Raw genomic sequence first — 12349 nt, forward strand, 5'->3', positions numbered from 1 at the left:
AACCCGCAATCCCGGCTGCAGCGAGTTCCCACTGCAAAGGTCTCTGTGGATGATGCTCGGGTGAGCAGGACCGAGCACCTTCTCTGGCCAGCCAGGGAAGCTGCTTGGCTGGGGCCCAGGAGATGCCCTTCTCCAGCGGGGTGCTGCCAGGATGCTCCAAGCAGGAGGTGACGTCCCCGCAGGGGGGACACGAGGAGAAGAGCTGGAACCCGGACGAGCACGGAGGATGTTTAGGGGGAGGAAGGGGTCTGCAGGTTGACCTTCCCGGTCTGTAACTCTCTCCCTTGCCCACCCCCAGCCCATGGGCTCCCCCCCCCACCGCGCTCCCCTCCTCCCTCCCGCAACTCCAGCGCCGAGGAAGCCGAGCCGGAGGCAGTGCTGAGCCGGATATGCAGCGACTCCGCGCATCCCTCCTTGTGAGTATCCCTCGCTCCTCCTGATGCCTTCGGAGGAGAAGGATGGACGGACGGACTGGCAGCCAGAGGTGGACCGGTCTCTCCTATTTGCGAAACTGGGGTGGGGGCCAACCTCTTCCCACATCCCCTTCCCCATCCTCTGTCTTCATCCCCTCCTCCTTCTCTCCGGCCACAATATTCTCCCTCCACCCCCTAGAAAGAAAAAGGGGGTGGGGGGACCTGCTGGCAGGTGGAAGGGATCGGGGAATGCCATCCCATCTGTAATCCCGCACAGATGAGACTCAGCCGAAAAAAAAAAAATAACCAACCCCAAAATAACAACCCCGGGGGAGGGAGGGAGGGCGAGGGGCCAGGCAGCTCTGCCGCACCGGGGGACCCGCTCCGCCCGCCGCCCCACGCCCCGCTCCGTCCCGGCACGGGACAGAAAGCAGAAGGCCCCGACAGACAGACGGACAGGCGGACAGAGCGATAGGCGGGCGGGGAGGGCTGCGGGGAGGGCTGCAGGGCGGCTAGCTGGCGGCTGCCCTGGAGCATCCCCCCCACTTCCACCCTCCCGGTTCCTCCCAAGTGTTGCTTTCTGCTTTGATTTGTTTCCTTCTTTCTTTTTATAATTTATTTCCCCGCTCGTGACTCGAGCGCAGGTCACGCAGGACAGCGGGCAGCGGCTGCGGGAGGAGGAGGAGGAGGAGGAGGAGCGGGGGGATGCTGCCCGCTCCTCTGCCCCCGCCGCGGGGCCGGGGCCGGCGGCAGCTCCGCGCCCGGGCGGCTCCGGGGTCCCCAGGCGTAGCCGTGCTCCCTCCTCCCCCTCCCGCCTGCCCTCATCTCCTCCCTCTCTCTTCTGCCCATTCCCTCGCTCCTCTCCCCGCTCTCTCCTCTGTCTCCCGGTCCCTCTCTCTCTCCCGCCTTCCCCCTGACATCTCCCCCTTTCTGCTCCTTCCCTCCCTTTTTCTTCTCCCTTCCCCCCGGTCTCTCCATCCCCTCACCCCCGTTTTTCACAGGGGGGCTTTCACTTTGCCAGGGCAGAGCGCGGTGACACCGCGGCAGCCACCACGGAGAGGACACAGGACCCCCCCCTGGGCCCACCGTGCCCCTTCGAGGGGGTGGCCTGGACCCCGAGGCCTCCCCAGGCCCCCCCCCAGGGCTGCTTCACCTGCATCGCCAAGCCCCCCGCTCTCCGGCAAGGTTCACCCGTCCTGTCTCCCTCCTCTGCCGTTTATCTCATGGAGAGCAAGAGCTGCAAAGGGGACAGCCTGCGGCCAGCGGTCCCGTGCAAGCACTCGGTGGAGAAGAAGACAATGACCAACCCCACCACCGTCATCGAAATCTACCCCGACACCACCGAGGTGAATGACTACTATCTCTGGTCCATCTTCAACTTCGTATACCTCAACTTCTGCTGCCTCGGCTTCATCGCCTTGGCCTATTCGTTGAAAGTGAGTACTGAGCGCAAGGCGCAGGGTGAGGGGTGGTAGGAGAGGATGGGAGTGACTGGGGGTCGTGCCTGATGTAGATCACATTTTTGCACCCAAATGAAAGGTTACATCGGATGGGGATGGGGCTGAGGACCCAGTTGAGGATGGGAAGAGCTGATTGAAGTCAGGGATGTTGCTTGATGTGGGGATGAGGCACTTTGTCTTGCTCCTATACCCTCAGAGTCTCCTGGTGTTGGACAGGCAATGGCTTGCGTGTGCCTGCAGGCACCCTGGCACTTGTTCCCTTCTTGGGGAACCTGTCAGTTAGAGATCTTGTTAGAGTAGGATCCGGCAGCACTGGATGGTCAGGCAGAAGCAGTAAGAAGCAGCCAGGCACGATCAGCCGGCACCTGGCGAGTCACGGTGGGGAGAGGCTGCCACGGTGCAGGGCAATCCTGCCTGTTTCCTTCTTGCCCTCTGCCTAATTAAAACACTGGAGCTGGTGGCCAGCTCCCCCACTCTGAGCCCTATAAATCCCAAGGCAAGCCCTGGAGACCTGCCAGCTTTGTGGCAACGAGCCCCGGCTAGCTGAGGAGGGAGGAGTGAGTGCAGCGGGTCTTTGCACAGCATCAGGGCTGGGAGAAATAGGACAGTGTTGATTGAGGGGGTGGTTGCGTGTAGCACAGCCAGCCAAGGGGACAGGGCTGGGTTACTACCAGTAGTGGCAGGGGAGAAGAGCCCAGCAGGGATGGTGCCCAGCAAACAGGCAGCCCCTTGGCAGCTGCCAGGATAGAGGGGCCTGGGCTGTCCTCTGCTTCCCTGCCTGCCAGCCTCAAAACTAACTGAATGGATGTGCAGAGAGCCTGGGGCGGCTGGGTGGCCCGGGAGAGGAGCTAGATGATTTGTTTTTGCAGGCAGCGTTTAGAGGAAGGCTAGGACACAGATGGGCTTCATCACAGAAGCAGATCAATTAACTCCGTCCAGCTCCCATGAGCTGAATTGCAAGCGCCCAGCACTGCAAGGATGCTGCTCCCAAGTCCATGAGGGTCTCCAGCAGAAAGGCTCAGAGCCAAGTCCATCGACCCGTGCCCTGAACTTGCCCAGCACTGGCACCACGGTCCCTGCCTCTGTATCCTCTTCCCTGACATGGGTGATGAGCACCCATCTGCCACTCAGTATGTTTCACTGCTGCCTAGGCAAGGCATTTAATAGCTTAAATCATGCCGGGGCTAAGCATGACCACAAGCAGGACTGAGCCAAGGGCAAATCCAGGCAGTGTCAACATAACACAAGTTGGGAGAAAGGAGTCTTTTAACAGCCCCACTTATTTAGCTAGCAAGGGAAGAAACTTGCTTCCTCTCTTTTTTTTTTTTTGTCTTTGCTTGTCTGAATTTGCCTCTAATGATCGGCGTTTTTCCGATGCAAGAGGCATGGTCACAGCAGGCTGAAAAGGGTTTAAGGGTTTCACATCACAGAGACATGGAAGTAGCTGCAGTGGGTCTCTGGGTAGATGCGGTCTCGCAGCTGCAGCCAGCAATGGGGGCAGCGCAGCCTGAGGACTAGGCTGACTCATCCCCAGGGGACAATAAGGAGTAGGGTTTGCCCTCCAAGGTTTTAAAAGGCTAGACCCTTCACCATCCTTGACACGAGATGGAAGGAAGAACAAAGCCCAGCAATAACCCAGGGCTGGAGCCTCGTGCCGGGACAGAGGTGTGGGCTCCGTGTTTGGCTGCAAAGGTCTGGAGGACATAAACTCCAGTGTGGCAGAAGAGATGTGGTGGTGAGGGAAGGCAAATGGACAAATGTTCTCCAAATCATAGAAAGAAAAAGAAAAGGTAGTTGTCAAAAAAACAGCCTTGGCTTTTGGACTGCAGATGCAGGAGCTGATTGGATGTAATGGTGGTACCCGAACAGACACAGAGCTGAGCAGGTAGAAATAACCCTGCTCTGGTCTGGGAGCTCCCCGGTGGCTGTGACACTGTGGTAGGGGGAAGCCAGAAACAGCATGTCCCTCAGAGGCACAGAACAGAACTAGCAAGTGGATCAAAGGGATGGCAAATGCCCTTGCGGGCTGCAGTTGGGATGGGTGGTGCGAGACAACAGGGATGCCATGGCAGCAGCAGGTCTGTTCTGGGGAAGAATACTGGGATGTTAAGAAAGATGTGATCTTTTCTCACTCATAGCTACTGCAGAGACCTTTATAACATCCCATCCAAGCTGGGTGTTAGGACTGTTTCTCCAGAAGCCTGTTGTTTTTATCTCTTTTGCAGTCAATAAGGTTTTTCCCAGAAGTTCAAAGAAATCAGAAGCGAGGAATGCCCTGGGGACTGGTGTCCCTTTAAACAGATTGTTCTCATTCCTCTTCAATTTAATGTAAAGACAATCTAGAAGCAGGTAACTCAAATCCTGGCCCTTTTAGCAGAGACTGAGTGCAAGGGAGAGGAGGGGAGCAGTACCTTCCCCTCCCTGAGCCCATTTTGGGACCTCTGACAGCAGAGCAGTCAGCTGGGTTTCCTGGGTGAAGGCCCATCAGGGTGCTGATGGCATTAAACACTTCCCAGGTTGTGGTTTTTCCATTTCCTTTAAATAACTGAAACAACTAGCAATGTCTAGAATCATCATTTTCATTATAAGAAATAGCATTTTCAATACCCTGCCATTAACATCATCAGGTTTTGCCAGATTCATACTATTAATAAAGCAATAGCTGCTTAATGCCTCAAGCCCATGAGATGTTTCATTATGGACCTTAGCATACCCTAGTATTTCTACCAGTTTCAGCGACACGATGCCCACACTGAACTTAGGTTCACTGAACTGTGCTTAGGTACACTTCAATAGTAATGTAAAGCTGTCTCTTTCCCCATGCCCACTTTTATGGTTTTCAGCCATAGCTGGGACAGCAGTACCTCCTTGTCTGCTTGGCCTTTTGCATACAAGCTGCAGCCTTCTAGATTTCTTCCTGCAGGGGAATGCTATTTCACGGTGACCAGCATTTACTGAAAAATGCCAAAAACCCATCCCAGTACCAAAGAATTTATCCTCTTTCTAAAAGAAACACATGAAGTCAGGTGAGGGCAAAGACTGTGGCATCTAAGCCAAGTACTCTACGTGACAGACACCCCAGCCAAGTGCTCTGAATAACAGTGTGATGGCATGTCTTGTCTTTATTTACACCTGTAGCGGGCCAGATCCTCAGCAGATACAGCTTGCTGGGCTGCAACGGAGTCGCACTGACTCACATATCCCTCCAGGGGTTATTTCTAGCACCTCAATGTTAGCTTGCTAGAGTGCAAGCAAAGTGTTCACATCTAAGCATTGTGCAGGTGCTGGGGAAGAAGAGATAAACAGCAGGACCAGGGAAGCTGAAACCCTAAAGTAACCTTAATCCCAGCCCAACACAAATGAAAAGATTGTTCCAGTGGCAACACTTTGGATTCAGTTGGTTTTCATCAGAAGCCAATGCCATGGCCCTGATACTCGGTAGCTCCCTCCCCTCCTCTTTCTCAGCTCCAAGCAGTAATGAGTGATGCATCAGCACGTGGTGGCAGGAGATCTCACTTCAGTCATTAGGAGATCTGTCTCCAGAGTCTGCTGTGGTGAGCCAAGTCCTCCTCAGTACCCATTACACCACGAGGCAATAGATCAGAGGATCTGGGATCTGAGACAAGCTGCAGTACCGATGCGATGTTGTGGTTGTATAGAGACAAAGATTACAAGGAGACCTGCTAGCTTTCAAGCCCCAGCAGCAGCTCGTAGGATTACTCACAGAGTTTTCCTGCCCCTCAAGGCCACCAAAATTTGTAACGTGATAGCACTTCAGGAGAGCTCTCCTGTCCTCCTTCTGCCCAGCCCTCAGCACACAGCTCTGGGCACGGCTGTTTACCTTCCCTTCTTCCTGCGTGTTGACCTTCCTTCCTCATTTCAAGTGGAAGCTGACCAGCATAAATCTGTAGCTATTTATTAACCTCAAGAAGCTGAGAGGCTGCAGCACTTGACCTCTCAGGCAGGCTCTCAGCCTTTGTTTCAGGAGGAGCAGTGCTTTATGGAGATGGGTGAAACACGGAGGCCACAGCCCCATGTCTCTGGTGCCAGCATGGTGGAGGTATGTGGGCTGGAGAGTTCTTGACCAATTCACAGAGCAAATAAATCCCAGGATCCCATCCAGAGCTTCTTATGTGTAGGCACACACAGCTCTGCAAGGAAATGAGTTTACGGACAACCAGCTGTGGGCTGCTAAAAGCTGGGCTGCCTAAAATACAGCCTCATTAGACTCGTTATCAACAAACCATTTGTCTCCTCCTGCAAGCTGAGGCAGCACTTTGCACCCTCACAGCAAGTTCCTTGCTCCCAAAACCAAAAGGGGCTGAGTCCCAAAGCAGAGAGGCGAGAGGTGTCTGCTAGGGAAAGGACCTGGATGGAGCACAATGGCAGGAGTTGAGGTGAATGCTTGGAGAGGAAGCTGAAGGCAAAGCCTCAAGGGGAGGAAGGGCAGGAATGGCTGAGAGAGATGGGGTTGTTTAGCCTGGAGAAGAGGAGGCTGAGGGGAGACCTCATTGCTCTCTACAACTGCCTGAAAGGAGGTTGTAGCAAGGAGGGTGCTGGCCTCTTCTCCCAAGTGACAGGGGACAGGACAAGAGGGAATGGCCTCAAGCTCCGCCAGGGGAGGTTCAGGCTGAACATTGGGAAAAAATTTTTCACAGAAAGGGTGATTGGGCACTGGGACAGGCTGCCCAGGGAGGTGGTTGAGTCACCTTCCCTGGAGGTGTTTAAGGCACGGGTGGACGAGGTGCTAAGGGGCATGGTTTAGTGTTTGATAGGAATGGTTGGACTCGATGATCCGGTGGGTTTCTTCCAACCTGATGATTCTATGATTCTATGATTCTCTGATATGGTGGTCAAAGGGAGTAGTCCACCAGCATGCTGGAGATGGTGGAGGACAAGATGAGCAGCAGGGAGGTCACAGACAAGCAGGAATGGGGGGAAAGGCCACTGTGGCGACTAATGGCACAGACACCATTCGGGTGCAGTAGCAAAATCCCTTTATTATGCACAAGCAAAGCTTTATATACCCTTATATATACCCTTACCCAGGTGGCCAAGAAGGCCAATGGCATCTTGGCTTGTATCAGAAACGGTGTGACGAGCAGGTCCAGGGAGGTTATCCTCCCTCTGTACTCGGCACTGGTGAGACCGCTCCTCGAATACTGTGTTCAGTTCTGGGCCCCTCACCACAAGAAGGATGTTGAGGCTCTGGAACGAGTCCAGAGAAGAGCAACAAAGCTGGTGAGGGAGCTGGAGAACAGGCCTTATGAGGAGCGGCTGAGAGAGCTGGGGTTGTTTAGCCTGGAGAAGAGGAGGCTGAGGGGTGACCTCATTGCTCTCTACAACTACCTGAAAGGAGGTTGTAGAGAGGAGGGTGCTGGCCTCTTCTTCCAAGTGACAGGGGACAGGACAAGAGGGAATGGCCTCAAGCTCCGCCAGGGGAGGTTTAGGCTAGACGTTAGGAAAAAATTCTTTACAGAAAGGGTGATTGGGCACTGGGACAGGCTGCCCAGGGAGGTGGTTGAGTCACCTTCCCTGGAGGTGTTTAAGGCACGGGTGGATGAGGTGCTGAGGGATATGGTTTAGTGTTTGATGGGAACGGTTGGACTCGATGATCTGGTGGGTCTCTTCCAACCTGGTTATTCTGTGATTCTGTGATTCTGTGATTATCTGCCTCATTAGCCAGCTATCCCAGTGATTTTCCACACTGAAGTCTCACAGTACAGCAATTCAGTCTAACAGTTAGAGAATTCACCATAACTCCACTTGCTACAAATGTTTCTCTTTTCTAGAAACCAAAAAGTCCCATAAGTTTCTTTGCAGTTATCTCAGCTCCGTGTTCTCTCCTCCGGCTTAACTGTCCCACGGTTTCTTGCCAATGAGCGCGAGGATATTGGCTGTATTATCCTGCACATACGTGGCAGTGGAAGCCTCCACACCCACTGGCCACTTTTGCTGGTGGGAGAAAGAAGGAGGAATATTTGCATGTTAAACCACAAAAGCAGGGTGTATTTTGTGGAAGATTAGGCATTGAAGAGGGAAGGAAATTTGTAAGTTGTCAAGCTGGACCAGAAATGAACTTTGTCTTGTCCAGGGTGGGAACTCCAAAAGGGCCCCCACGTATCACTTTGGGATGCCTGAGGAAAAGCCTCAGTCAGCAGATGCTGGACAATTATCTTTATGTACCAGTCATCTCAGTGCAAACAGGGCCAAGAATCCCCAAATAATTTTAGGCAAGCTGAGAAGGGTCAAAATGATGACAAGAGAAGAGTCTGTGACTATGGAAACACCACATTTGGATTTGGGGGAGTTCAGCCTTGTGACCTTGTTAGTCTAGGAATCTGCCTACCTATGCCTCACCTCCTTGGCTGTGGAAAGAAGCAGCTTCCAGGGCTCCCAGAAGCTCCTGCACTAGCTGCCAGCACATTATGGTGGTAGTAGCTACAGGAGCATAAAAATAGGAAGAGCTGAGGCTGAGCTATGAGGAAGACAATGCCTTCTCCTAAAGGACAGAGCTGTGAAGTAGGCGTATATGCTTTCCAGGAGAGCTCCTTCTCCTGAGACTGATCAGATGCCACAGTGTGACATTGAAGGGAGACGTCTACAAGCATCTAGGGGTACAAGGCCAGGCAAGAGGAGCTGAGGGCACCCTGGAGAGATGTGAGAGGCCAGGGCTGTGAGTGGTTTGGAAGGTGAAATGTCTTTTCGTTGTGCTTGTGTGCTGCAGGGGCCCTGGCACTTGTCTGGCACTTAAAGGCTCCATTGCGATATAAATTATAATGAGGGATGGCATGCATGAGAGTGACTACTGAAGCCGTAAGGTGTGTGGGGAAATAATAAGTGAGGAGAGAATGGGGACCAAGGACTCAGCAGGGATGAGGGATCCAAGCAACCAAGGACAGAGCAGCTTGAGGAGAGCTATGGAAGGGAAAGGGTTGCCAGAGATGAGGGATGAAGCAGGGCAGAGATGAGGGTGCTGCAGGGGCTGGCAGGAGCAGTGGATCCTACTGGAGGGGCAGGGAAAAGAGGCAGCTGGGTGCCCTTTGGCAGGAGTCAAAGGCAGCTGTCTGTACCTTCATTTGGGCCCAAACAGCTGGAAGGAGAAGAGATGGGAAGGACAAAAAAGGAACTGGGAGGAAATTGTGGCTCTGGGGAAAGGGCAGATCCGGGCGCCCCTCGCTGGAGATGCTGAAGAGCAGCGGACTGGAGCAGGGCCAGAGGGAAAATCGAGGGCAGGGGATGCTGAAGCGAACCGTGGGAAAGAGCTAAAGCGCCGGTCACGAGTGCGAGCTGTGTCAGATGGGAGAGGCTGCTGGGAGCACCGGGAGAGGGCTGGGCACAGAAATTAGGGCGGCAGAGTGCCCCGGGGACAGGAGGAGCAGGAGGAGCAGGAGTCGGAGAGAGCGTCTGTGGCCAAGAGGAACTGGCCCCGCAAAGACAAAGCGACTCGGCGGCAGGAGAGTTGCAGAGCTCGGTGCACTGGCCATGCCAGTCTGCTGGAGAAACCTCTGTCTGCCTGGCAAACGCTGATGGCAAACACTGGCTTGCCTGCAGGAGAGAGCTCCTTGTCCCAGCTGTGGGTTACAGAGGAGGAAGAGGCAGAAGGCATTTGCTCTGCACAGGGTTTGCCTCTGGCAGACCCACCGCTGAGAAGAGGAAAGCACGCGAGAGCTTCAAAGAGCAGCGGGCAGGATTTTTGGCCTGAATCCGGTGCCCCTGAGGCTCTGGCTGCAGGGAACTCCACACTTCTCACTTGTAGGTGAGGAGGTGACGGCTGCCCAGTGCTGCTGCACCCATGGGTTTTCTGGAGGATGCTAAACCTACTGAATAATTTCAAAGGTGAGTCATCCCAGACACACATCTGACACAAAAAGGCGTGGAGGCTCCCAGGCTTCCAGCTTCTGCCTTCCAGGAGGTCGCCTCCACTGCTGAGGGCACTAGCCAAGCATGCCGCAGAGCCATGTGCATTTTGTGGTTGTCCCCTGTCCCCGCTCCCAGAAGGATGCCCTGAAGCTGCTGAATGCTCTGTCAAATGCTCAGCAGCAGGGTGATGGGAGGATGACCCCAGTTTCAGTTGCAGTCTCCCAGGAGTGAAGATGAAACAGAGGCCAAGGACATGGCACTGTGGGATTTAATACAAGGAGGAAAACAGAGCTCTCATTCTTGTTTATGTGACTGCCTGTGCTAACTCCTGCAGGCCTCATGCCAGCAGCAGCATCCCAACCAGCAGTCCAAGAATAATGAACAGCATGGGTTGCTTGTGCAGAGAGGTCCTCACTGGTGTAACGGTGGAGGTCATGTCGCTTGAGGGTATGAGATGTGGCTTAGGACACCTCCTGAACGAGCATGGGTCAGTGGGAATGAGGGGTTCAGCAACCCTTCCCCCTATATAGCAAGTCACAGAGGCTTTCAGGACAGCCCTGTGGGTAAGCTCTGCAGGAGGGAAAGTGAAGAAGTTGGTAAGGTATGGTCTGAATTCATCACAGTCTTTTCGGAGAAGATCCTGGTCAATAAAAGCCTTTTACTGTTTCTAGGTAGGACTCTGGGGCTGCTTGTCACAGCCTGCCACCGACACGTAATGTTCAGCTCACACTGCCAACCGGAAAGGCAGCTGCGAAGGACACGCAGCCCCTTGGCCAGCAACAGTCCCACTGCAAAGCAGGCAGCAAAGCAGGTGCTGGATGCTCCAGTCAGATATGGGAAAGGGGAGAGGGGTTAAAGTCTCCTGGTCCTTTTGTCCCACATCCTCATGGCTCCAGTTGCCTGGGTCTGGTGTGTACTGGCTAACAAAGTATTATGGGGTCAGGGACACATCCCTGCTAGAAAGGAATGGAGCCCAACCCATCATCTGATGGGCTCAAACTGCAGAGCTGCTGCTGAGAGGCAGCCGGTGCCATCCGCTGCCTGGCTGTGCCATCTGCTGGCTGATGATGCCATTGCTACTTGGCAGTGCTAGAACTGCCTGCTAGTGGTATTCACTGCCTGGCGATGCCGTCTGCTACCTGCTAGCGCCATGCACTGCCTGGCTGTGCCATCCACTGCCTTGTAGTGTCATCTTGCCTGCTAGTGGCATCACTGCCTGGCTCTGCCATGCACAACCTTGCAATGCCATGAGCTGCCTTGCCTGGCTCTGCCATCTGCTGCCCGGCAGTACCATTCGCTGTCTTTTAATACCATCCCTGCCTGCTAGAGGCATTGCTAACTTGCACTGCCACCCAGTGCTTAGTAATGCCATTGCTGCCCGCTAGTGGCATTGTTGCCTTGTGGTGCCATCCGCTGCCTGATAACACCATCCACTGCCTGATAACGCCATCCACTGTCTAGCTGTGCCATCCGTTGCCTGATAACACCATCCACTGCCAGATAATGCCGTCCGCTGTCTGGCAGTGCCATGTACTGCCTGGCAGCCTGGACGAGGTGAGGCTAGGTCAGTGACACAAACATGCACAGTCCTTACCCGCTGCAGAGCTGTCCCAAGGCAAGACCGTGAAAGTCTCAGCCTGCAGGATAAATGAAGAGAGCAGATCATGCTGTCAGGATTGAAAACTGCCAGTGGCAGAGATGCTACACAAGCCGCATAAGACCTGCAAAAGGAACTCATTAACCCAGGGCTGCTTAATATGCTGGAGGCTCACACGCAGCCCTGGAGCTGCAGTAGGATGCGGTGCCAGGTTTCACCAGCTCAGCCCCTCAGCGCAGGCAGAGACACGGGAATACTCTCCAAAACTACAACCAGCCATCTTGCTCACAGGCCAGGTGAGCTGAAACCTGGTGCTGCAAAGCAAGGGGGCTACGAGACAAGGCGAAGGATGCTTTAGTGCCCATGTGCATTGGGGTGCACAATGGCACCTCAAGTTCCCTTGTGCACCCTCAGACTCGAAATGACACTGCCCCACTCCAGGGGCCACAGAGAGCTGGTTTGCCTGGTTGGTAACAGTAACAGGTCACTCTTCCAGGTCTTCTGCACTCCCAGGGGTTTCCAGCCCACAGGTATTACAGTGCTTGGCTTCACAAGTCCCATCTGTAGCAAAGCTGAGGCACAAACCTCACCTCAGTGTGTTTTATGGCAACCAAAGTGTCCAAATGCAAAGAGACAGAGTCAAGCCCTCAGCTGCTGTACAAGTACCTTTCAAGTGTCATGGGTTTTGTAGGTATTGTTTGAAACAAGTTACATCTTTTATACATCTTCCAATTATTCTATTTATTTATTTACTTGGTCTCAGGTCCGGGATAAGAAACTCCTCAATGACTTAAATGGAGCAGTTGAAGATGCCAAGACAGCCCGGCTTTTTAACATCACCAGCTCAGCCCTTGCTACCTTCTGTATCATCCTTATCTTCATCTTCTTGCGATACCCCCTCACTGACTACTAGAGTGAGGCCAACAGCAGCAGCCGCCGCCAAAATGCCTCTATGCCAGAAGTGTCTGCAGTTGTTTCTTATAGCAAGGATGCAAAAAAAGAAAAAACAGAACACA

At 53.9% G+C, this 12349-nt stretch overlaps 1 protein-coding gene across 2 annotated transcripts; it reads left to right on the top strand.

Moving 5' to 3' along the window:
- The first annotated feature begins 243 nt into the window (after window positions 1-243).
- Window positions 244-12349, top strand: IFITM10 (interferon induced transmembrane protein 10). 2 transcript variants are annotated; one of them, XM_069857007.1, is made up of 3 exons: window positions 244-416; window positions 1415-1849; window positions 12097-12349. In XM_069857007.1, exons 1-3 carry the CDS (start codon window positions 390-392, stop codon window positions 12244-12246), a joined length of 612 nt encoding a protein of 203 aa, XP_069713108.1. In that variant the 5' UTR covers window positions 244-389; the 3' UTR covers window positions 12247-12349. The 2 variants fall into 2 exon arrangements, with proteins under 2 accessions (XP_069713108.1, XP_069713109.1); XM_069857008.1 differs by having other exon boundaries at window positions 370-484; window positions 1435-1849.

This window comes from Phaenicophaeus curvirostris, chromosome 5, assembly GCF_032191515.1.
Source record: "Phaenicophaeus curvirostris isolate KB17595 chromosome 5, BPBGC_Pcur_1.0, whole genome shotgun sequence".
Lineage (NCBI taxonomy): Eukaryota > Metazoa > Chordata > Aves > Cuculiformes > Cuculidae > Phaenicophaeus > Phaenicophaeus curvirostris.